The sequence below is a fragment of the Hemitrygon akajei genome, chromosome 6 (genome assembly GCF_048418815.1).
Source record: "Hemitrygon akajei chromosome 6, sHemAka1.3, whole genome shotgun sequence".
Taxonomy (NCBI): Eukaryota; Metazoa; Chordata; class Chondrichthyes; order Myliobatiformes; family Dasyatidae; genus Hemitrygon; species Hemitrygon akajei.
The window spans coordinates 21,002,922-21,027,708 of NC_133129.1; the positions used below are offsets into that span (position 1 = coordinate 21,002,922).

The 24,787-nt window shown below is 41.3% G+C and overlaps 1 protein-coding gene across 2 annotated transcripts in view; it reads right to left on the reverse strand.

Annotated features, from left to right (window-relative positions):
- Positions 1-24,787, reverse strand: part of LOC140728898 (rapamycin-insensitive companion of mTOR-like) — a 201,690-nt gene that overhangs the window by 129,538 nt on the left and 47,365 nt on the right. For both annotated transcript variants that reach the window (XM_073047981.1, XM_073047980.1), the window contains exons 3-6: positions 13,486-13,583; positions 10,052-10,116; positions 8,244-8,375; positions 2,599-2,662 (exon numbers count right to left, since the gene is read on the reverse strand). In XM_073047981.1, coding sequence (XP_072904082.1) covers positions 2,599-2,662; positions 8,244-8,375; positions 10,052-10,116; positions 13,486-13,583 — 359 coding nt within the window. The remainder of the gene's footprint in view (positions 1-2,598; positions 2,663-8,243; positions 8,376-10,051; positions 10,117-13,485; positions 13,584-24,787) is intronic.

Below are 24,787 nucleotides of genomic sequence, written 5' to 3' on the forward strand. Positions count from 1 at the left end.
TGAAATTTGTTAACTTAGCAGCAGCAATTCAATGCAATACATAATCTAGCAGAGAAGAAAAAAATAATAAATAAGACAAAACATAATAAACAAACAAGTAAATCTATTATGCATATTGAATAAAAAATGTGCAAAAACAGAAATACCGTATATTAAAGAAAGTGAGGTAGTGTCCAAAGCTTCAATGCCCATTTAGGAATGGATGGCAGGGGGAAAGAAGCTGTTCCTGAATCGCTGAGTGTGTGCCTTCAAGCTTCTGTACCTCCTACCTGATGGTAACAGTAAAAAAAGGGCATGCTCTGGGTGCTGGAGGTCCTTAATAACGGACTCTGCCTTTCTAAGACACCGCTGCCTAAAGATGTCCTGGTACTTTGTAGGCTAGCCCCAAGATGGAGCTGACTAGATTTACAACCTTCTGCAGCTTCTTTCAGTCCTGTGCAGTAGCCCCTCCATACCAGACAGTGATGCAGCCTGTCAGAATGCTCTCCATGGTACAGATATAGAAGTTTTTGAGTGTATTTGTTGACATGCCAAATCTCTTCAAACTCCTAATAAGGTATAGCTGCTGTCTTGCCTTCTTTATGACTACATCGATATGCTGGGACCAAGTTAGATCCTCAGAGATAGCAGGAGATTGAGAATTACCTGAAAATCACACCAGTTCTACATAATAAAAAAAAATACATTTGTCCAAAACCAATGGAATTATTGTGCAATATGTAAAGTTGCTTATTTAGAGATATAGCACAGATCAGGCCCTTCTGACCCAATGAGACGCACCGATCTATTTAACCCTAGCCTAATCACAGGACAATTTACAATTACCAATTAACCTACTAACCTGGACAATTTTGGATTGTGGGAGGAAGTTCATATGGTTCATGGGGAGAATGTGCAAACTCCTTACAGACATTGGAATTGAACTTTGATCTCTGAAGCCTGAGCTGTAATAGTATCGCACTAACTGCTAAGCCACTGTGGCACCCCAAAGTTCAGTTATGGTTACAATTATTCTAGCATTTTAAATGCTCCCTTATCTCTCTGTTCACTCATCAGCTCAATCTTTACCTGATGTATCTGGCACCAAGAGAATGAATCTGTTCTCTTCCTCTTTCATCAGAGTTGTGCTCGCAACCTTAGCCTTTCAATCAGAGCACAGGTGATCGAATGCTGAGAAAATGCTAGTAGTATTCAGCAGGTCTCAACATCTGTAGAGTCAGTTAATTTTTCAGGTTCATGATCTTTTACAGAATTAAATCAATTCCACTGTAATTTTCACTTCTAAGTTTAATAAATTAAAATCTGCTTTTTGAAAAAGAAATGGGAATAGGTCTAATTGGAAAGAATAAATGGAAGCTCTTCACTGACCTGAAACATTAACTGACTTATTGTCTCCGTTTTTTCCAGCACTTTCACTTTCAATCTGACTTCCACCATCCACAAGATTCTGCTTCTGTCAAGAGCAAAATCTGCACTGATGAAAATTTCTGATTATCAGATATTTCAGATCTGAGGAAAAGTTAAGGAAATTCAAATCAGCTTACTTTGTGAAAGGTGCATAGAGATAACAGAAGGCTTCAGGAATATGCATTTGTTGTCTATTGAAAGCTGCTTAAAGTGAATAGATCATTCTGGAAAGGGGGATTGAAATGGACAACATCAGTCAGTAAAATGATGATGACAGCTACTTTTAAAGCAATTGGCATTCAGACCATGGGAAAGAATCTAATAGGCAAGACTGATCTTCAGTTCAGTCTTTATTTTTTTCTTATTCCCACTTCTTCAGCGAAGTTTTAAATATTATATTATGGAACTTTATTCAGATTTGCATAGATCAAACCTAAGATTCATCTCACAATCATTTCAAATTATTACAAAATAAGTGTAGAGAGGGTTAAAAATTAAAGCTAACCCTTTGAATGAGACTGATCGATAGAGCACAGCTTAGAAATGGAATAAAGGTCCTTTTACATTATTTGAAGTACATTTATTTATACAGAATACAGCTGAGAGTCACCCTTCCTTAGGCAGCCACCTTGTCCAACTTAGAACTGCGTTTATCCGATGTTGGCTATAGTCAGCAGGGCAAAGAGAAAATCTCATTTTCTTATCTATTCAATCAGCAGTTTCTTCATGAAGGATAACAAATTTTGGAAACTTTAAACAGAACTTCCCAGCCAACGGGAATAATATGGGTTTAACTTGTCATTCACACAACCCTGCCTCCAGCTTGTAGTATCTGACCTGCTGAGATCCTCCAACACATTGTGTGTTCAAGATTTCCAGCATCTGCAGAATCTAATTTGCTGCTCGATTGTGAAATCTCTTTGAGGGATGCCTACCCTGAAGAAGTTTAGATCTTCTCTTTCGACAGGAGTTCAGTCAAATTCTCTCTTACTGCTCCCCTGTGATCTCTGCTGCTCTCTGGCTCTTCAGCCATGTGCTCACCCAGAATGCCTTCGCCCAAAACGCCAACAGTTTATTCCTCTCCATAGATTCTTCCTGACCTACTGAGTTCCTCTGGCATTTTGTGTGTTCCTTATGTACTATAGCATTTGCAGGTCCAATATGAAAGCAGTGCTGCTCTTGGTGATTTACCTTCCGAACTAATCGAAGTGCTTGCGTCCGTTCCACCTCGTTACTCTGTTGGATGTCTATACACCTAGAGGAAATGGATGACAAAAATGTGTTCAACCAAGAACTGTGCTACTGCACTGTAGTGTCTCTCATTTTTATTGTACTTCAGTGATCTGTCAATACATTTTACTGTATTTCACCTGACAATTAGCATTAGACAAACTAATGAGGTTAATTTCCAAACATCCTCGGAATCTGCAGAAGTGCAAAAATATTGGAAAATGGCCAATGTACTCAAAAAGGGAAAGAGGCAGTTAACTAACTATAGGCCAATTAGCCTAATGCATATTCTTGAAAAATTGCTAGAATCAATTAATAAAAACACATTTGGAAAATGATCCAAAAAAATTAGATTCTACATGGCTAAATAAAGGAAACAAATGTATCTAACAATTTTGAGTTTTTTTTTGACTAGAGTTGATACAGAGGACCAATATTTAAACTTCAAGGCTCACAATAAGTCGCAACCCAAGAGTCAGTCAAAGGCGGTTCAGGTAACACAACAGCATAAACAGAAGATTAGTCAACAGCCAGGGAAAACTGAGCTGGATAAGGGAGTGGTTTTCTGACTGGTAACCAATGACCAGTGGGATGTCACAGGAATCAATGCTCAGAGTACAACTGATGCAGCCAGGGGACACGACACCTACAAGTTGCACCAAATGGGAAAATCAGTTTTCATTGATGGTAGAGAGGGCTGGGCTGATCAGATAGTTAACACACACTCAAATTCACCCGTTAATATTTCCTTCACATTCAATGTCGCTATATTTCAATTATCTTGAGATGCTGCGTACTTCCTAAGGTGTTTTAAAGATTTTTTAACTATCATTTCATTGACACAAATGACACATTTGACTATGTTTTGATGTACATATGATAACTAAAGCTAAACTAAATCTTTATTAATATTGCAACAGGATGAAATCTGTATTAAGTGAAGACAAGATTCATGCTGAAAGCCTGACACTAACAATCACAGATTTTAAAATAAAAACATAATATAGTTGAACATCTATGTCAGTTTGCAGAGCCACAACTTCTGCTCCATGTACATTACTTTACAATCTTTACAAAAATAAGTGGCAGAGATGAGTGGACTCAGCTCCTATCCCTCCCCACAATCAGTAATATCCAGAGGAGGTGGAGCCTCTAGAAGGAGCATCCAAACACCTCCACCATACAGGCCAGGCCATCTTCTCGCAACGACCATTAGTACAGAAACCTGAAGTCCCACACTTCCAGGTTCAAAAACATCTACCTCCCTTCAATCATTTGGTTCTTGAACCAACAGGAAAAACTCTAATCACTAAGTTTAGCAACACTATGGCCACTGTGATTACTTCGCACTAAAATAGACTCCAATTTTGTTCTTTTTTGTGAAAACTATGTTTAGTTTATGGCTAATTTATAATTTTTCTCACGAATCTTGCTTATCTGACACCATGTGTCTGTGAAGCTGCTGCAAATGAGTTTTTCAGACATTTATTTTAGAGATACAGTGCAGACAGACTCCTCTGACCCTTTGAGCCGTGCTGTCCAGCAATCACCTGATTTAACCCTAGCCTAATCATGGGACACTTTACAATGACCAATTAACCTACTAACCAGTACATCTTGAACTGGGAAGGAACCGGAGCACCCCGAGGAAACCCACACATACCAAGTGGATGACGTACAGGTTCCTTACAGAGGATTCCGGAATTGAACTCCAATGCCCGAAGCTGTAATAGCATCACACTGACTGCTATGTACGTTTCCGTGCATCTGACAAGGAAATTTCTCTGCATCCAGATGTTGTGCCCTCACGCTAGACTCCACCACCACGGGAAACATCCTTTCCTCATCTACTCTGTCTAGGTCTTTCAACATTCAAAAGGTTTCAGTGAAATTCCCCCGTCAAGGAGCCTAGAACTGTTCACAATATTCAAGGTGAGGCCTCACCAGTGCTTTAAAAAACCTCAGCATCACATCCCTGCTCTTGTAATCTAGATCTCTTGAAATGAATGCTAACATTACATTTGCCTTCCTCACCACCAACTCAACATGCAAGTTAACCTTCAGGGTGTTCTGCACAAGGACTTCCAAAGTCCCTTTACATCTCAGATTTTAGATTTTCTTATCGTTTAGAAAATAGTCCACACAATTATTTCTTCTACCAAAGTGCATGAACATGCATTTTCCAACAATGTATTTCATTCGCCACTTTCTTGCCCATTCTCCTAATCCAAGTCCTTCTGCAGCCTTCCTGTTTCCTCAACTCTGTCCATCCTTCCACCAATCTTCATATGATCTGCAAAACCTGCCAACAGAGCCATCTATTCCATCATCTAAGTCACTGATATACAGCATAAAAAGAAGTGGTCCCAACACCGACCCTGCGGAGCAACACTTGAAAAGCCAACCAGAAAAGAGTCCTTTCATTTCCACTTGCTGCCTCCTACTTAGTAACTTCCCTTGAGAGAAACGTTGGCTACGCTTTTCTCACGGATGCTGCCTGACCTGCTGAGTTCTTCCAGCGTTGTGTACGTATTCTTTGATCCACAGCATCTGGAGCTGTATTTTTGTGTAGTAACTTTCCTGTTATCCCATAGGCTCTTAACTTGGTAAGGAGCTTCATGTGTGGCACTTTGTCAAAGCCCTTTTGAAAATGCAAATAGACAACATCCATTGCATCCCCTTTATCTATCCAAGTACTCCATTATCTCATCGTTAACAACTGACTCCAAGATCTTCCCAACCACTGAGGTCAGGCTAACTGGTCTATAATTTCCCTTCTACTGCTTTCCTCCTTTCTTAAAGAGTGGAGTGACATTTGCAATTTTCCAGTCCTCTGGAACCATGCCAGAGTCCAATGATTTTTGAAAGATCATTACTAATGCCTCCACAATCTCTACCGCTACCTTTTCAGAACCCTAAGGTGCAGTTCATTTGGTCCAAGTGAATTGTGTACCTTTAAGTCTTTCAGCCTGTAATAGTAACTGCAGTCACTTCTCTTCCCTCACACTCTTAAAACACCTGGTACACTGCTACTGTCTTCCACAGTGAAGATCGATGCAAAATACTCATTTAATTCATCTGCCATCTCCTTGTCCCCCATTAGTATTTCTCTGGTCTCATTTTCTAGCAGTCCTCTATTCACTCTCATCACTCTTTTATATACTTGAAATAACTTTTTTATCCACCTTGATATTGTTTGCTAGCTTGCTTTCATAGACAACATCCAATGCATCCCCTTTATCTATCCTACTTGCAATTTCCTTAAAGGATTCCACAGGTTCGTCAGGCAGGATTTTCCCTGAAGGAAACCATGCTGGCTTTATCCTATTTTGTCCTGTGTCACCAAGTACTCCATTGTCTTATTCTTAACAATTGACTCCAACATCTTTTTCCCTCCTAATGATTCTTTTAGTTATTTTTTATAGGTTTTTGAAAGTTTCATAACCCTCTAACTTCCTGCTAATTTTTGCTTTGTTGTATGCCCTCTCTTTTGCTTTTACATTAGCTTCAATTCCCTTGTCAGCCATAGTCGTACTATTTTGCCAATTGAGTTTATTTCTTTGTTTTTTTTAATAGCCCTTAACTCGGCAGTGGAGTTATCGGGGCACCGTCATGACGGTGTTTCCGTAGCAAGCTATTCTTGTTTTTACGAGGCCAAGTTGCTAGCTCGATGCTCAACCCAACTTGAATTCGAACTTGGGAACCTTCGCTCCAAAGTCTGGTGCTGATATTATTGCGCCATCACTTCTTTGTTTTTGGAATACATCTATCCTGCACCTTCCTCATTTTCCCAGAAATGCACACCATTGTTGATCTGCTGTCAACTTGCCTGCCAGATTCTCCTTGCAATTTACTTTGGCCAACTCCTCTCTCATACCACTGTAATTTCTTTAGTCCACTGAAATACTGCTACATCAGTCTTTACTTTCTCCCTATCAAATTTCAAGTTGAACTCAATCATATTGTGATCACTGCCTTTGAAGGGTTCCTTTATTTTACAATCCCTAATTGCCTCTGGTTCATTACATAACACCCAATCCACCCAATAACTGATCCCCTAATAGGCTCAAACAACAAACTGCTCTAAAAAACCATCTCATAGGCATTCAACTAATTCACTCTTGGGATCTTGTACCAACATGATTTTCCCCAATCTACCCGCATGTTAAAATCTCCCGACTATCATAACGTTGCCCCTTTGACACGTCTTATCTATTTCCCATTGTAATCTGTAGTCCACATCCCAGCTAATGTTTGGAGGCCCGTATATAACCGTCAGAGTCCTTTTACCCTTCTAGTTTTTTAACTCAACCCACAAGGATTCAACATCTTCCGATCCTATGCGACATCTTTCTAATCTGATGCCAGTCTTTACCAGCAGCACCACACCACCCCCTCCGCCTACCTTCCTGTCTCTCTGATATAATATGCAACCTTGGATATTCAGCTCCCACCTACAACCATCCTTCAGCTACAATTCAGTGATGGCCACAACATCATATACGACAATCTGTAAAAGTGCAACAAAATCATACACCATATTTGTTAAACCCCATGCAATGAGAAATAACACTTTGAGTACTGTATTTGTTACCTTTTTTAATTCTGTAACCCTAATGCCCTGCTGGCTGCAATTTTGTCCTAACATTTGCCTGCTCTTCCTGACAAGTTTGACTGCATGCAATCTTTGTTTCTTTCTAAGCATCCCCTTACCTAACCTCTGCTTACTTTGAAACCTGGAAGCTGTAGCTTAAGGGTCCACTATCTTTCTAACTGAATCCTGTGCCTGGATTCAACCTGGCAAATTTCATCTCTCTTATTGCTGCATGTCAGCCATGATAACACTATCACTTCATGAGCCAATATAAAAGTAACTTCAGATAAGGTGAAAATTTGCAGCATACTCAGCCCAACCCTTTCTGAGTTGCATATTAAACCATAAGACATAGGGGAAGAATTAGGTCATTCAGCCCTTCAAGTCTGCTCTGCCATTTGATCATGGCTGATTAATTTTCCCCCTTCAACCTTCCCCTCTTTGACCCCCTTAATAATCAAGAACTATCTGCTTCTGCTTTAAATATACCCAATGACTTGGCATCCACATCCATGTGCGGCAATGTTTCACAGATTCACCACAGGCTGGCTAAAGATACGCCTCATCTGTTCTAAATGGATGTCCCTCGATTCTGATGCTATGCCTCTGGTCCTAGACTCTCCCACTATTGGAAACATCCTCTCAACATCCCATTCATCTAAGCCTTCAGTACTTGGTAGAGAATGAGGGCATCCCCTCCTCATTCTTCTAAACTCCAGTGAGTACAGGCCCAGAGCCAAATGCTCCTCACACATTAACTCTTTCATATCCAGGAATGTTTACAAAAACCTCTTCTGGGCCCTTTTCAAAGCAGGACATCCTTCCTTAGATATGGGGCTCAAAACTGCTCACAATACCCCAAATGTGGTCTGAACAATACTTTACAGTGCACCGTATGTTCAAATCAACAAGCACCAAGTACATTTAACAATTCAGCAAAAGACTGAATTACTATACAGCAGAATAATGACACATCAGACAGTGAAAATAATCAAAGAGAAAGCCTACAAACCTAGCTATTAAGTAATCCACGCGCAGTCTCAGCACCTTTTGAAGAATACTGGAGTCTCGAGTGAGATATCGGAGCGCACGGAGACCAGCTGCACGCACCTCTTTGGCTTCATTTAACAATGCTAATCGCAAACTGTGCAAAAGCAAATGTTCATTAATGGAAAAAGAGCAAAGAAGTTCTTTCATCACACCTCAATGTATCGCACAATTAATGGGCGGTCAGTTTATTTTATTTGGAAATACAGCATAGGTCTTCCTGGCCCAACAAGCACACACCACTTAGTCACACCCATGTGACCAATTAACCTATTAGCCCATATGTCTTTGGAACGTGGGAGGAAATCGGAGCACATGAGGGAAACACATGTGGTCATAGATGTTCCTTACAGACTGTGGTGGGAACTGAACTCAAGTTGCTGGTGCTGTAATAGCATTACATTAACCTTGACCCTGCTCGGGATCAATAAAGTATGTCTGATTGTCTGCCTACTCTGTTTTATTGGTGAATGAAGTAAGTCACCAGGTCCCAAAAGCAAATGAATTAACCAACTAGATAACCTGCTTTTTTGGTAGGTGGGAACGCAATGACCACAATACTAAGTGGAAATAGTACAACAAAATAGTACTTTTATGTCCACATCGAAAATGTGGTACCTCAGTAGTGTAGTGCTGCCTCACTACAAAACCGAATTATAATTTCCAGCAGGATCTGAACTTACTCTAACGTTCGGGTAACTGAATGACATGTCAAACATTTGGGTGCCATGATACCATAATAGTTAGCACGATGCTATTACAGCTCAAAGCGTCAGAGTTTGGAGTTCAATTCCGGTGCCGTCTGTCATGAGTCTCTGCATGTCCTCCCCACGGAACGTGTGGGCTTTCCAAGTGCTCTGATTGCCTCCCATGTTCTAAAGACATACCGGGTAGGTTAAATGGTCATTGTAAATTGTCCCGTGATTAGGTTAGGGTTAATTGGGGCTGTCGGGGGTTGCTGGGGTGGCATGGCTCAAGGGCCAGAAGGGCCTATTCCTCGCTGTATTGCTAAATAAATAAAGAAAGCCAAAAAGATCGCTGCTCAGAAGAAACTCTCTGAACCAGGGATTGAAATGCAATAGAAGATATAAATTAATCAATGTCAACAATTCTCCCTCGCCCAACAAATGCTACCAGACACTTGACTTCTTCCAGATCTGTTGTGTTAGATATTAATCTAATCTTATAATGGACATTAAATCTAGAGGAGAAAAATGCATAAAGCCTTGATTAGACAATGTCTGGAGTACAAATGTACTATGTGACCAGCTCTTGCTGGAAGGTAACATACAACTGCCCTACAAATTTACTAAGGTCCAAAGTTGATTCATAACAGATCCATTACAGATTCACCTAGAGTCCAAAGTGTTGAATTACAGAGAGAAAAGACAAAGGAGGACTGTATTTCCCGGTATTTCGAAGGATATGACTTTCAAGCCTTGAGGGCAATTAATCGGTATCTAGAGGGAAATTATTAATACTGGATGGGGGAGATCAGGGCTAGAGGATATAGCTAAAAAAAAAAGTGAAAAAGGAATAGTTCAATTTCTTTTCCAGAAACCTAGATTGTTAATAGTTAATTTGACATCAATTATGTTAACCATAGGTATTAGCAAATATGGGGTAAAGGTAGGTGTATGAATCTAGTTACTAATAAACTACAGTCTCACTGAATAGCAGCAGCAGCTTGGGGTGCTGAAATGCTTGTGGTTCTAGGTCAATGTCAATATTGTAACCTGGCCGAGACAAATTCCAGGCACATTCCATACTCACCATATAATAATTTCTTCATAAGTAAAACCTAGTTTTTCTTCACAGTGGCCAACATTACAAAGTAACTATGGAGGAAAAAAAGAGAGACTGTGTTAAATGTAAAATGAAACAGAGTGTCAAAGTCTAAGCTGTATAGCAAACTTTGTATCCAGTCTCAAACAGAATATTGTTCAAGGGTCAAATACACTAATGTTGTTGCATTGCAAAACAAGATGGGTCCATACTGAAAGTTCTTGATTTGAATCACACCTGAGTAATTGGCAAACATTCCATGGCAAAACAAAAGAAATAGAACAGTTCCAAAGCAGTATCAGTTTTAACTGAGCTTACACCATAGGAAACAGCCATATGCCTTGTCTGTCCTACAGCAATACAAAATAAACCTCATTACCTCATCTTCCCCCCATATCTTTCTGTGTTTTACATATTTATCCGTGTCCTTTTCTTAAAACAAGCCTTGTCGTGTATTTTTACCAGGCTGTGGCAAAACATTCCACCATAAAACTACATAAACATAAATGTTCTAACACTCTGCTAATAATAATTGTGAGGTGCCTTTAAATGACTCCGGGGAAATAAAATACTTGTATCTTTTTAAAATGTGAAATGCCCTCTTAGGAATAACATTGACTATCATGCATCATTCCTAGAGATACACCACAGAATAGAACCTGCAGGCTCTTCGAGGCATACTGTCTAACAACCGATTTAACCCTAGCCTAATTACAGGACAATTTACACTAACCAAATAACCTACTAACCCGTTCATCATTGGACTGTGGGATCCGGAAGAAACACACACACACGGGAAGGAACAAGAGGACATTGGAAATGAACTCCAAACACCAATGCCCATAGCTGAAATAAGGTCGTGCTATCCGCTACAATACCGCGGCTAATAAAAAGTATAAGTGCTTGGGTGTGAAGTTCTTAATGCACCGTCATTGCCTGCATGAACACCAACAACATGGCAGCATTTGGCAAACTGGTAAGCTTTGATGAGTCTTGCAATTTTATTTTAAATGAAAATACTTTTGCCAATGGTCAGAATTATCATAGGATAATGTTAAATAGTGCTTATAGTCATGTAACACGCTGTAATGTTCACTGCTGAAGTAATGGTTTCTCATGTTTGGGTTATGGCTGGAGATAAACAGACTGTTGATGCATGTTAGCCAATCAGGATTTTGTTGCCCTGTCTTGTGATCCTGGAAGCAGTTGTTTTTGCGGGCTTTTGCCAGAAGGAGAAGGAGAGGGAGAGATAAAGAGAGAAGACGCCAATGGAGAAATCTGGTTGACCGCTGGACTGGGTGGACTCAGTGACGTTCGGAGGCGATCGATGGTGGAAGAGTGCCTACTGAGTGAGCTCCAACTGGGACTTTGACTTGGGCCCTTTATTTTGTTTTATTTTCATTACTAACTCTATATTCAGATTAAGATTCATAAAGTCTATCATTTAATTGCATATGGTGTACTGTCTGATATTTTGCACTGTGGGTTTGTAACTGGAGGTACATTATACAGCATCCACACAAACCGTGATCACCCAGTTTGGCGAGGCTGCAGGCTGATTTCCCTAGACGAACACGAGCTGGCCGAGCCTGAGGGTTACGGTCAATTAAACTACAAGAAGTTTACCCAAATAGTATTACACCAGTACTTCATCATACAGCAAATTACCTGACAAGATTTCAGCAATGTCAATAGTAAATGAATGTTTCTCCCATCCCAGATAGCAGGACACTCTCAGCCAATTACCGTAGATTCCGGACTACAGAGCGCACCTGATTAAAAGCCGCTGGCTCTAATTTTAGAAATAAAATCAATTTTTTACTTGTAAAGGCCGCACCGGATTTTCGGCCGCAGGTGTCCCACGTTGTAATATGAGATATTTACACAGAAAGATATTACACGTGAGGATTTTTTAACTTTTAATTAAATCCATATGGTAACAAAAACAAATACATATTGCAAATGCTTTTTTTTGAACCGTGCCCGTAACGCGGCTACTTTTAAATATACGTTGCGTATACTTCTTTACTGAACAACATTCCAATATCTCCTAACGACTGGTAAAAAATATATATACTGCAGCCTACCAGGAAAAGTTATTGATCGCCTTTAACTTAAAAGCAGCGTTTTGGCTCCGCCGCTCCCCCCCTCCTTTCCGTTTATCGCAAACTGGTATCCCACAAGACGCGGCGAAACCGGGTGTGACGTCATAGCATCCCGCGATGTAGTACAGAAAACAAATATAGTTAAAACTCTTCTAACTTTAACTAGAAAATGAATTACTAAGCGAAAATATTATAAACTAAATAACTGCCATAAAGGCAGCACAATGCTTTTCTTCGAGTGTTTTCCATGTTGATGAGGGTGAGTACAAATGACTGATTTACAATAATTTAATTGTGAAAGTGCGCTTGATTTATCGTACAATTTCATTGGACCTCTGTGAACTACTCATCAATTTTATTGGTCTACTGTTACGAGGCAAAATGTTTACGAGGCGGCATGAAAAAAAATAATGCATTAGCCGCTCCGTATTAAAGGCCGCAAAGTTCAAAGCAGTTCAAAATGTGGGAAAAAAGTAGCAGCTTAAAATCCGGAATCTACGGTAATTCTTATTTGTCTGCTAAAACTTTACAAATAACTGTGGCCAGATGCAAAATTGTTTCACTAATTAATGAAAATATTGGAAAGTCTGTAGCCTCTTTTGGTCAATGCAAGATATAACTACTCCCATCGACATCTGAACTTTTTGATATTGGAAAGATGGAGGCGCAACACAGAGATACCAGCAAACTGTAAATATTCTGGATGAAGACATTTTAAAGCAAAGTGAATTTGCCGAAGCAGGGGAACAAACACTGGATGTGTCTTCTTTGGGCTGAATTGCTTTTGTTCAACACTGCATATTTTAGTTAAAAACAAAAACAATGAGCTCCTTAACTCCCTTGTAGGTCGGATTGTTCCCTTGTATGTGGGTCTTCAACACCAATAACTACCGTATATTTCATACTCGACCTACTCTAGGTTTCCCCACAATTTCTCCTAACCTGGCTGCTTCTATATGCCTGAGCTAAAGTTATTACCCTGGGCATGAAGAGTTTAATTGCTTCATAACAGTTAACAATACTTCAGTTGTCACAGATTTAAACTCTAGATTCTCTCCTTAAATCTTATTTCCCTTTTTTCCAGCATTCCTTAAAATACTGTTTAGTGTCAATTTTGCCTTATTTCCTCAGGGCACATAGAAGGAAGCCATTCAAGTCATAGAAGCTATGCTGGTTCACAGAACAATTCCATTCTCATACAAATTTTTTCTGCCACCAATTCTCCTATCAATTCCCCTCAGATTTTGCTCAACTGCACTCCTGTGAAGTGCCACAGAAAGAGGTTTTGCCATTTATGACAACGTTCTTAATACTTACTTTGATAAAGTTGTTCAGATGTCCAAGCTTTCGCATGTTAGATACTCCCTGGGGTTTAGCCACATTCTGGAGGATCTCGCGAAGGTTGTCTGCAGGTTCTAAAACAAAATACAGCAGTTAGGTTATACACAGCTTCAGGGTTTCCTCCTTTGAGCATTGCACCTTCATTCAGCACTCTTCATTTAGTACTCTTCATTCACCAAAGCCCATGGAGATACCAAAAAGATCTCACTGAAACATTGTTGGCTTTACTCCCTCAGAGTCTAGACTGACATCTACATCATTTATTATTTTATTGTAATTTGTCCTCTACTGTGCCTTTTGTATTGTTTATTAATTATTGTTCTGCCCTGCATTTCTTGTGCACTTTGTGTAGTCCGGTGCAGGTCTGTAGTCTAGTGCAGCCTTTTGCCGTCTCACATAGTCTAGTGTAATTTTGTGTTGTTTCATGTAGCATCAGGGTCCTGGAGGAACGTTGTTTCATTTTTACTGTGCACTCTAAAATGACAATAAACTTGACTTGACTCAGCCGTTGGACTAAATGACTTGTTCCCTCAGTAACTCTAATTGCCAATTTTGCATACCCTTCTCCCAGGTCCATGCACTCCCACTATCCCCCAAGCTGGCTCTCGTGGAACATTCAACAGTACAGCATAGAAAAAGACCCTACAACCCAGGATGAGGTGCCAAACTAATTAACTAGTAATTTAGAAGCTCACTAAACTAATCCCTCCTGTTTCTCGATAAAAACTGAAAACAAATTTCCACAGGCCTTGAGCATCCTAATTCACCATTTTCACGTAAAAGGCCACCTTCCTTTGCTACAAGAACTTAACCTTGTAACTAAAATCACTTAGAACTAGGCTTGTATGTGTGCAGGACAAAGAAGCAGGCAGGAAATCATTGTGGACATCAGTCAATTAGCAAACTGCCTTATGCAATGTTCCTTCAGGAAGAACTATAGGGCAATTAAAACAAAAACTTCACACCATCTTAAAAGTTTCTTCTCCCATGCAGTTACAATTTTATCAACCATTCTAGTAACCCTCCCACACCGTCCTCTATCTATTACCCCCATCACTGCACTGTAAATCATTTCTAATAATATTGTTTAGATTGCAAATAAATGCTAGTATTTATGTACCTATGGCAGCAAACACAAAATGCTGGATGGATTCAGTTCTTCAGGACTGAGGAAGGGTCTTGGCCTACAACGTCAACTGTTTATTAATTTCCATAGATGCTGCCTGACCTGCTGAGATCCTCCAGCATTTTATGTGCACTGCTTTGGATTGCCAGCATCTGCAGAATTTCTTGTGTTTATCTGTAGATGGACACTTTATTCCATATCTGTATTTCTAACTTTATCTTTTATAACATTGAATTCTTCATAATTGTTGAATGATGCTGTTTTTGTTGCATACCGCACCCTGACCAACCCACACAATTTCTTAATATATGTAAATATATACGGCAAACAAAATAGTCCTTAATCCATTTCTCAGAATGTATTCTGAATCTTCCTGACCAGAACAAGATGATGGAAGAATAGCAAAGATAAACGATTGACTTAACCATTTGTAGCTAGATGTGGCTGAGCTAAATAATGCTCACTCAGCTCTACTAAAACCCTCACTATTCTCAAATTATCCCTCATGCATTAATATTCCTCCTCACAATCTGGGCTCCCTCCACACTCATTTCTAACATGCACGTATCCTGGATTTGTCACTGAGGTCCAATGTTGCCTCTGCCACTTTGCTCATTTCTTACCCAAACTAACCTGCTGTACTAAATATGCATCGTTCTTTCACATCTTCACACTGCCTTCTCTAAACATGTTATATGTGTTAACCACTTGCTGTCACCCTTTACCCAATCCAACTAAATTTCTGATAACAATTTCACTTGCTGGTACCCAGAAGCTGATTTTGTTTTGGCCTTCATGCCTACCATCCTTCTCTCCAAATCTGGCATTTCTCATGGTCCTTCACAATATAGAAGGTGACAATTTGGCTTATCAAATGTATGCCAGCTCAGAGCACACCTATTCTCCCACTTTCCACCCTGAAATATCTTTACAACCTGTGGTCACCAACTCTTTCCAGTTCACCCACCACCAATCTGTAGCAAATTACAGAACATTTTTAGAATGTGGATGGAAAAAAGATCTCATAGAGGTTTATAAGATTTTGAGGAGCATGGACAAATAGTATCTTTTCCCAAGGGTTGAAATACCTAAAGCCAGAAAGAATACGTTTAAAAAAGGGTATTTTCAAAGGAGATTTAAGAGGCAAGTTTTTTTTTAAAACACAGAGCGGTGGCTGCCTGGGGTAGTAGTAGAGGCAGATATATGATCAAAATCAGGTTTATTATCACCAGCATGTGACGTGAAATTTGTTAACTTAGCAGCAGCAGTTCAATGCAATACATAATCAAGCAGAGAAAAAAAAATTGAATAAAAATAAAATAATCAATAAGTAAAACAATTATGTATATTGAATAGATCTTTTAAAATGTGCAAAAACAGAAATACTGTATATTAAAAAAGTGAGGTGGTGTCCAAAGGCACAATGTCCATTTAGGAATCGGATGGCAGAGGGGAAGAAGCTGTTCCTGAATTGCTGAGTGTGTGCCTTCAGGCTTCTGTACCTCCTACCTGATGGTAACAGTGAGAAAAGGGCATGTCCTGGGTGCTGGAGGTCCTTAGTAATGGACGCTGTCTTTCTGAGACACTGCTCCCTGAAGATGTCCTGGGTATTTTGTAGGCTAGTACCCAAGATGGAGCTGACTAGATTTACAACCTTCTACAACTTCTTTTGGTCCTGTTCAGTAGCCCTTCCATACCAGACAGTGATGCAGCCTGTCAGAATGCTCTCCATGGTACAGATATAGAAGTTTTTGAGTGTATTTGTTGACATACCAAATCTCTTCAAACTTCTAATAAAGCACAGCCGCAGTCTTGCCTTCTTTATAACTACATTGATATGCTGGGACCAGGTTAGATCCTCAGAGATATTGACACCCAGGAACTTGAAACTGCTCACTCTCTCCACTTCTGATTCTTCTATGAGGATTGGTATATGTTCCTTCGTCTTACCCTTTCTGAAGTCCACAATCAGCTCTTTTGTCTTTCTGATGTTGAGTGCCAGGTTGTTGCTGCGGCACCATGCCACTAGTTGGCATATCTCACTACTGTACGCCCTCTCATCACCACCTGAGATTCTACCAGCAATGGTCGTCAGCAAATGTATAGATGGTATTTGAGCTATGCCTAGTCACACAGTCATGTGTATATAGAGTAGAGCAGTGGGCTAAGCACCCCCCCCCCCCCCGAGGAGTGCCAGTATTGATCGTCAGTGAGGAGTAGATGTTATCACCAATCCGCACAGATTGTGGTCTTCCGGGTAGGAAGTTGAGGATCCAATTGAAGAGGGAAGTATCCCTTTGCCAATCACCTTTCTGGCTCCCAGCTTCACCCCACCCCCTCCAGTCTTCTCCTATCATTTTGCATTTTCCCCTCCCCCTCCTACTTTCAAATCTCTTACTATCTTTCCTTTCAGTTAGTCCTGACGAAGGGTCTCGGCCTGAAATGTCGACAGCGCTTCCCCTTATAGATGCTGCCTGGCCTGCTGCGTTCCACTAGCATTTTGTGCGTGTTGCTTGAATTTCCAGCATCTGCAGATTTCCTCGTGTTTGACAGACTGTAATAACCTTGTTTCTTACAACAGTCTGCAATCTCTGCATTTGTTCCTCTACATCCATGTACAGATCCGACCTCCCCTGGAAGATGGCCCAATGATTCAAAAATCTTATGCCCTCCGTCCTACACAATCCCTTAGCCATGCATTAAACTGTATAATCTTCCTAGTTCTAGTCTCACTAGTACATGGCACGGGTAACAATCCTGAGATCACAACTCTGGAGACCCTGCCCTTTAACTTAGCACCTAACTCCCTTAACTCCCTGTGCAGAACCGCATCACTCTTTCTACTCATGTCATTGGTATCTACATGGAGCATGATCTCTGGCTGTTCACTCTCCCGCTTAAGAATGCTAAGGATTCGATCCGAGATGTCCCCGAACTTAGCATCCAGGAGGTAACACACCATCCGGGAACCTCGTTCTCACCCACAGAACCTCCTTTCTGTTTGCCTATCAAAACAGCTATATTCTACCCACCCCCTCCCCCGAATCACAGAGTCAGACTCGGTGCACTGGGTCAACCCTTCCCCCTCCCCCCTCCCCCAACAGTATCCATAGTAATATACGTGTTGTTGAGCGGAATGGCATAGGATAACTCTGCACTGGCTCCTTAATCCCTTTCCCCTTCCTGACTGTCACCCAGTTTCCTGTGTCCTGCAACTACCCCTCTATATGTCCTATCTATCACACCCTCAGCCTCCCGAATGATCCGCTGTTTATCCAGTTCCAGCTCCTTAATGCAGACTGTTAGAAGCTGCAGCTAGATGCACTTCTCACAGGTGTAGTCATCAGGGACACTGGAGATTTCACTTTCTTCACCGATCCTGCAAGTAGAGCACTCCACTATCCTACCTGGCATCTCTACTGTTCTAACTCAGCAAATGTAAAGAATGAAAACAAACTCTATCTACAGTTTTTTTTTTGCCTTCTCTGACTGAAGCCTCGAAATCTCCACTCTAACTCTGTCCACTCCAACAATGGTTCCTCCATTTGCTCCATCTTACTTTAACTTGTTCCTGCTAATCAATGCCAAGCACTGATTGGCCACTGCTCAAAGCTCCAAAACTGCAGAGTCGCTGCCTTTAATACACGATCAGCAAACCCGAGTAAGTTACATCTTCTCAAGCTTCTGATCTCTCCAATTGGTCACTACCATTATTTATCACTTATTATCATTACCTCCCATCACAAACACTTCCTTGGCTTTCATCTGCACAGCAACTGTGAGATTTCACAACCTTGGTGTTATGTTTGACCCCACAATGACTGTGTCCACGTATACTGACCATCACTTCCTCCCACATTCCAAGGTAAAGCACATTCTGAGAATTGTCCATTTCTACAGCTGCCAATGCTGTACAGAAAACCAGGTATGGCATGAATTGCAACACACACAAAATGCTGGTGGAACACAGCAGGCCAGGCAGCATCTATAGGAAGAAGTACAGTCGACATTTTGGTCTCGACTGTACTTCTTCTTATAGATGCTGCTTGGCCTGCTGTGATCCACCAGCATTCTGTGTGTGAGCAACATCTAGGTAGCCTACAACCTAATGGCAAGAACATCGTTTTCTCCTTCCGGTATTTTCCCTCTTCTCCTATTCCTCACTCTGGCCTCTTTATCCCTTCTTCTCACCTGCCTATTACCTCCCCTAGTGCCCCTCCTTCTTCCCTTTGTCCACTCTCCTCTATCAGATTTCTTCTTCTCTGGCCCTTTACCATTCCCACCCACCTGGCTTCACCCATTAGCTTCTACCTATCCTTCTTCCCCTCCCTCCCAACATTTTTATTTTGGCGTCTCCCCCCTTCCTTTTAAGTCCTGAGACATTGTCTATTCATTTCCATAGACGCTGCCTGGCCTGCTGAGTTCCTCCAGCATTTTGTGTGTGTTACCATTACATGACCATACTTTCCAAAACATAAAAACAAAATACTGCAGCTGGTGGAAATCTGAAATAACAATTGAAAATGCTGATGCATGCAGCTGACACAATACATGTAAAACGTTCACGTTTTTGTCTGGCTTTACACTTTCAACAGTATTCCCTCCAGATTAAATTAAAATGGAATAGTATTGTTTTATACTAAAATGTATCATCCTCAACAGTCTTGCTCCTTTCTTTCACACTTTCTTCTCCACCTTAAGATTACCAGCCAATGTAATATTCACAACTTGTTGAACAAGTAAACCATTCATACTGCAGGTCCTCGAGTGCCAATCCTACACTTGTTCAGCATTGCACATCATCACCAAGACACTTGCGAGGATAATTTCTGCCCACCCAGTCCCAGATCCCACAAATTTAAAACAATTGTCTAATTTTAGAATCCAGAGAAGCACAAACACATTGCTTTGTCCCTCTATCTCAAAATGATACAGTGCACTCTTTATATAGAAGACGTCATTAAAAACAAAACACACTCCCTTTCTTTCCTGGAAAAGACTCCTTTCAATCCCCATGGGTACTTATGGCATTATTTCCAATAGCAATATATCCATATGTCAAAATGGTGAAAGGCAAATCATTCTTTTACACAATGGTAGTTCACATCATCCATGCAATATTTTGGTTGCCAACATGCGGATATTTTGAGTCCCTGCCTAAAATTACACATAGTTACCATGGGTTATGACTCAGAGTAACCTATGAAATCCCATGTGGCTTGGCTCCAGAATTATTTTTAATCTTGGCTCCTATGTACACATGTTGCTCAGCCTAAGTGACTTACTCATGACAACTGGAACAGAACCGTCGTGAATATACCCATCAAGTCATTCATTCACTAGTTAGTCATCCGTGTGTTTTTTAATAATTTCATATTGTTCATTAACAAGAGAATTTTGCTGAAAATGACGGCTGCATCATGGAGATTCAAAAGCCCGGATTTGAAATGAGCGAGTGCCTTGCTTCTACATTTTCCAAACATCCTGTATGATAACCCTCCATTTCCTGCAGCAACTACCGTAGCTTACGGTCCCTCACCTTCTCAACTACATTCCAGATGCAGAGCATTCTGTACTGCAAGGTCAATGACTAGCAGTTAATCACACATACCAGCACTTCCCACACCTCAAACATCACTCTACTTGACTGTCCAGACCACTAAAAAAAAATGGGTTGTTGAAGATAATTGAACCACTCAGCCTCCTTTCATTAACTGTACAGAATATAAATGTGCTGATTTCAGGTGCACAGTAGCGTACCTAACCTCATAGCTTCAATCGTGACTTCTAGTGTGCATTCCCTGTGACAACATGGGTTGTCTTCTGTTTGTTTGGCATTGTAGCGTAGTAGTTAGCATAATACCATTACAGTGCCAGCTTCCCAGGTTCAATGCCACCACCATCCGTAAGGTGGTTGTACGTGTAGATTTCCCCTGGGTGCTCCAGTTTTCTCCCACATTCCAAAGATGTACAACTTAGTAAGGCCTAGAGCACGTTGATGCCAGAAGCGTAGCAACACATGCTTCAATGGAAACGATGAATTTCACTGGATGTTTCGAAGTACATCTGACAAATGCAGCTATTCTCATCTTATCTTGCTCCCACAAGCCAAAAGATATACAGATTGGATGGTTGTAAATTGCTTGGAGTCCATAAGAAGGATGGAATCTTTGGGGAGGGGGAGCAGAAGGTTAGAAAATACAATGGGGTTCATGTACAATTGAATGTATGGATGCTTAATAGTATGAGTTTGATGGTTTAAATGGTCACTTTAGTGCTGTGTAGCTTTATGACAGCATCAGAACAACAAGTAACCAACATCATCGGATTCCACAAAAACCTGAGCAACTCCACTGAACACTCTGCACTCCTACAAATTTCTGTAGGTGTACGGTAGAGAGCATTCCGACCGGTCGTATGCAGGCACCAATACACAGAATCACTGTAAAGAGCTATAGACTCAGTCAGTGCCACAGATACAATACTCCCCACCACCGAGGACATTTTCAAACATCAGTGCCTCGAAGTAGCACCCATCACTAAGAACCCATACCATCTGTGAAATCTCTTTTCTTCTACCACAGGATGCTTCCTATGGTGGGAGAGTCTAAGACCAGAGGACACAGCCTCAGAGTAGAGGGGCATCCATTTAGAACAGAGATGAGCAGGAATTTCTTTAGCCAGAGTGGTGAATCTGCGGAGTTCATTGTCACAGGCGGCTGTGGAGGCCAAGTCATTGGGTATATTTAAGGCAGAGATTACTAAATTCTTGATTGGTGAATGCATGAAGGTTTACAGGGCAAAGGCAGGAGATTGCAGCCAAGAGGGAAAATGGATCAGCCACGATGTAATGCTGAAGCAGACTCAATGGACCAAATGGGCCTAATTAGACCATAAGATATAGGAGCAGAAATAGGCCATCTGTCCCACCGAGTCTGCTCTGCCATTTCATCATGGCTGATCCAATTTTCCTCTCAGCCCCAGTCTCCTCATGTCCTGACCAATCAACAATCTATCCATCTCTGCCTTAAACATACATAAAAACTTGGCTTTCACAGCTGCCTGTGGCAACAAATTCCAGTTCCACCGCTCTCTGGCTAAAGAAATTCCTCCTCAACTCCATGCTAAAAGGATGTCAATCTATTCTGAGGCCGTAGTCTCTGAACTTAGACTCACCCACTGCAAGGGTGTCAAACTCATTTTAGGTCACGGGCCGGATTGAGCAAAATGCAGCTTCATGCGGGCCGGATCAGTCGGACGCGTGCGAACGCAGCTTTCGTTGCCTCCGTTTTTTCAGCCTGCTCTCATGTGTCTCAGTCTCTGCTATAACTACAAAGTGTTCCACTTTACAAATTCCGTTTCTTATGAAGAAGACTGCCGAGCAAGACTGCCGAATAAACACTAAAAACCCTGAAAACCTGGTACCTGAATAAACTCAGCATTAGCCATATCATACGCCATAGGCGCTTCGATTACTGGGGCCAGCTTTAATAGTAATTAGATATTATCTTGCGGGCCAAAGATAATTCCACCGCGGGCCGGATTTGGCCCGCGGGCCTTGAGTTTGACATATATGCACTACAGGAAACATCCTTTCCACATCCACTCTATCAAGGCCTTTCACTATTCGATAGGTTTCAGTTAGGTCACCCCATATTTTTCTGAATTCCAGTGAATACAGGCCTAGAGCCATCAAATGTTCTTCATATGACAAGCCTTCAAACCAGAAATCATTTCCATGAACCTTTTAATCCCCTCCAGTTTCAACACATCCTTTCTAAGAGACACAAAACTGCTCATACTACTCCAAGTAAGGCCTCACCAGTGTTTTATAAAGTCCGAACATGATATCCTTGCCTTTATAAACCTAGTCCTCTTGAAATGAATGCTAACATCGCATTTGCCTTCATCGCCACAGACTCAACCTGCAAATTAACCTTCAGGGAATCCTGTACAAGGACACCCTATTTCCCTTCGCTTCTCAGTTCTTTTTTTGTATTTTCTCTCCATTTAGAAAATAGTCAACGCTTTCATTTCTTCTACCAAAGTGCATGACGATACACTATATTCAATTTGCCCACTCTCCTAATCCAAGTCCTTCTGTAGCATCTCTACTTCCTCAAAACTACCTGCCTCTCCACCTATCCTCATACCATTTGCAAACTTTGCAAGAAAGTCATCAATTGCATCATCTAAATTATTAACATATAATGTAAAAACAATCAGCCCAACACAGACCCCCTGTGGAACACCACTAGTCACCGACAGCCAACCAGAGAAGGCTCTCTTTATTCCCACTTGCCTCCTGCCAGTCAGCCACTGCTTTATCCGTGCTAGAACCTTGCCTGTAATACCATGGGTTTGTAGCTTATTAAGCAGCCTCATGTGTAGTACCTTGCCATAGGCCTTCAGAAAATTAAAATACAGGTGTCCCCCATTTTTCGAGCGTTCGCTTTACGTCAACTCGCTGTTACGAAAGACCTACATTAATTACCTGTTTTCGCTAACAAAAGGTGTTTTCACTGTTACGAAAAAAGGCAGCGCACACCGAGCAGACTAGCTTCTCTCCCGGAACTGCATTCTAGCCGGCATTGCTTAAACACGTGCCTGTGAGCACGATTTATTTTGTGCATCCGTTAGCAAGATGAGTTCTAAGGTATCGGAAAAGCCTAAAAGAGCGCTTAAGGGTATTACACTTAGCGTAAAACTAGATATAATAAATCGTTTTGATCATGGTGAATGAAGTAAGGATATAGTGAGTTTAGCTAAGGGTTTGTGGAAGTTGATGAAGATGATATTGAAGAGGTTTTGGCATCCCATGACCAAGAACTGAGAGATGAAGAGCTGATGAAGAGGAAAGGATAACAATTGAAGCCGAACGCAGTAGTGAACGACCCGAAAGTGAAGACATCCAGGAACTGAACGGGAAGCAATTGCGTGAGATTTTCGCTGCGATTGACTACGCTGCAATGATTGCAGAAAAGTATGACTTTAATTTTGAAGGGGTACGTAGGTTTAGGGCAGGTTTGCAGGATGCTTTGAGTGCTTACAAAGAACTGTATGATAGAAAAATGCGCGAGGCTAAGCAGTCAAGCATATTGTCGTTTTTCAAGCCTTCCACATCAGATGACGAAACTTGACCTTCAACATTGAGGCAGGCAGACATAGAAGAAGGTGACCTGCCTGCCCTGATAGAAACAGACGACGATGAGATGACACCCCAGTGTCCCACCACCCCAAACTCCGACGACTCAGCCTAACACACCACCATCAGTGTCCTCACTGTCCTCCTGATTCCGGTATGTGAAATTACACTGGGCGTACATTATTTCTACTTTATATAGACTGTGTATTTTTATGTGTTATTCGGTAGCTTCACAGCTTAAAGGTTACTGGAAAAAGTGCTTCTGCCGGGAGCGCTTTACGCCATGTGTTTCTGCCGGGAGCGCTTGCGCCGCGTGTTTCTGCCGGGAGCGCTTTACGCCACGTGTTTCTGCCGGGAGCGCTTTACGCCGCGTGTTTCTGCCGGGAGCGCTTTACGCCGCGTGTTTCTGCCGGGAGCGCTTTACGCCGTGTGTTTCTGCCGGGAGCGCTTTACGCCACGTGTTTCTGCCGGGAGCGCTTTACGCCATGTGTTTCTGCCGGGAGTGCTGCCGGAAGCGCTTGCGTGAGATTTTCGCTGCGGTGGACAGTGCTGCAATAATTGTAGAAAAGTATTCCTACATTATATAGCCTGTGTATTTATCAGATCATTCCTGTTTTTACTAAATGTTACTGTTATTTTAGGTTTTATGTGTTATTTGACATGACTTGGTAGGTTATTTTTTGGGTCTGCAAACGCTCACAAATTTTTCCCACATAAATAAATGGTAATTGCTTCTTCACTTTACGACATTCCGGCTTACAAACCGTTTCATAGGAATGCTCTACCTTCGAATAGCGGGGGAAACCTGTACACATTAATCGATTCTCCTTTGTCTATCCTGTTTGTTATTTCTTCAAAGAATTCCAACAAATTTGTCAGGCAAGATTTTCCCTTGAGGAAAGCATGCTGACTATGGCCTATTTTATCATGTACCTCCAAGTACTCTGAAACCACATCCTTAACAATCAACTCCAACAACTTCCCAACCACTGAGGTCAGGCAGGAAA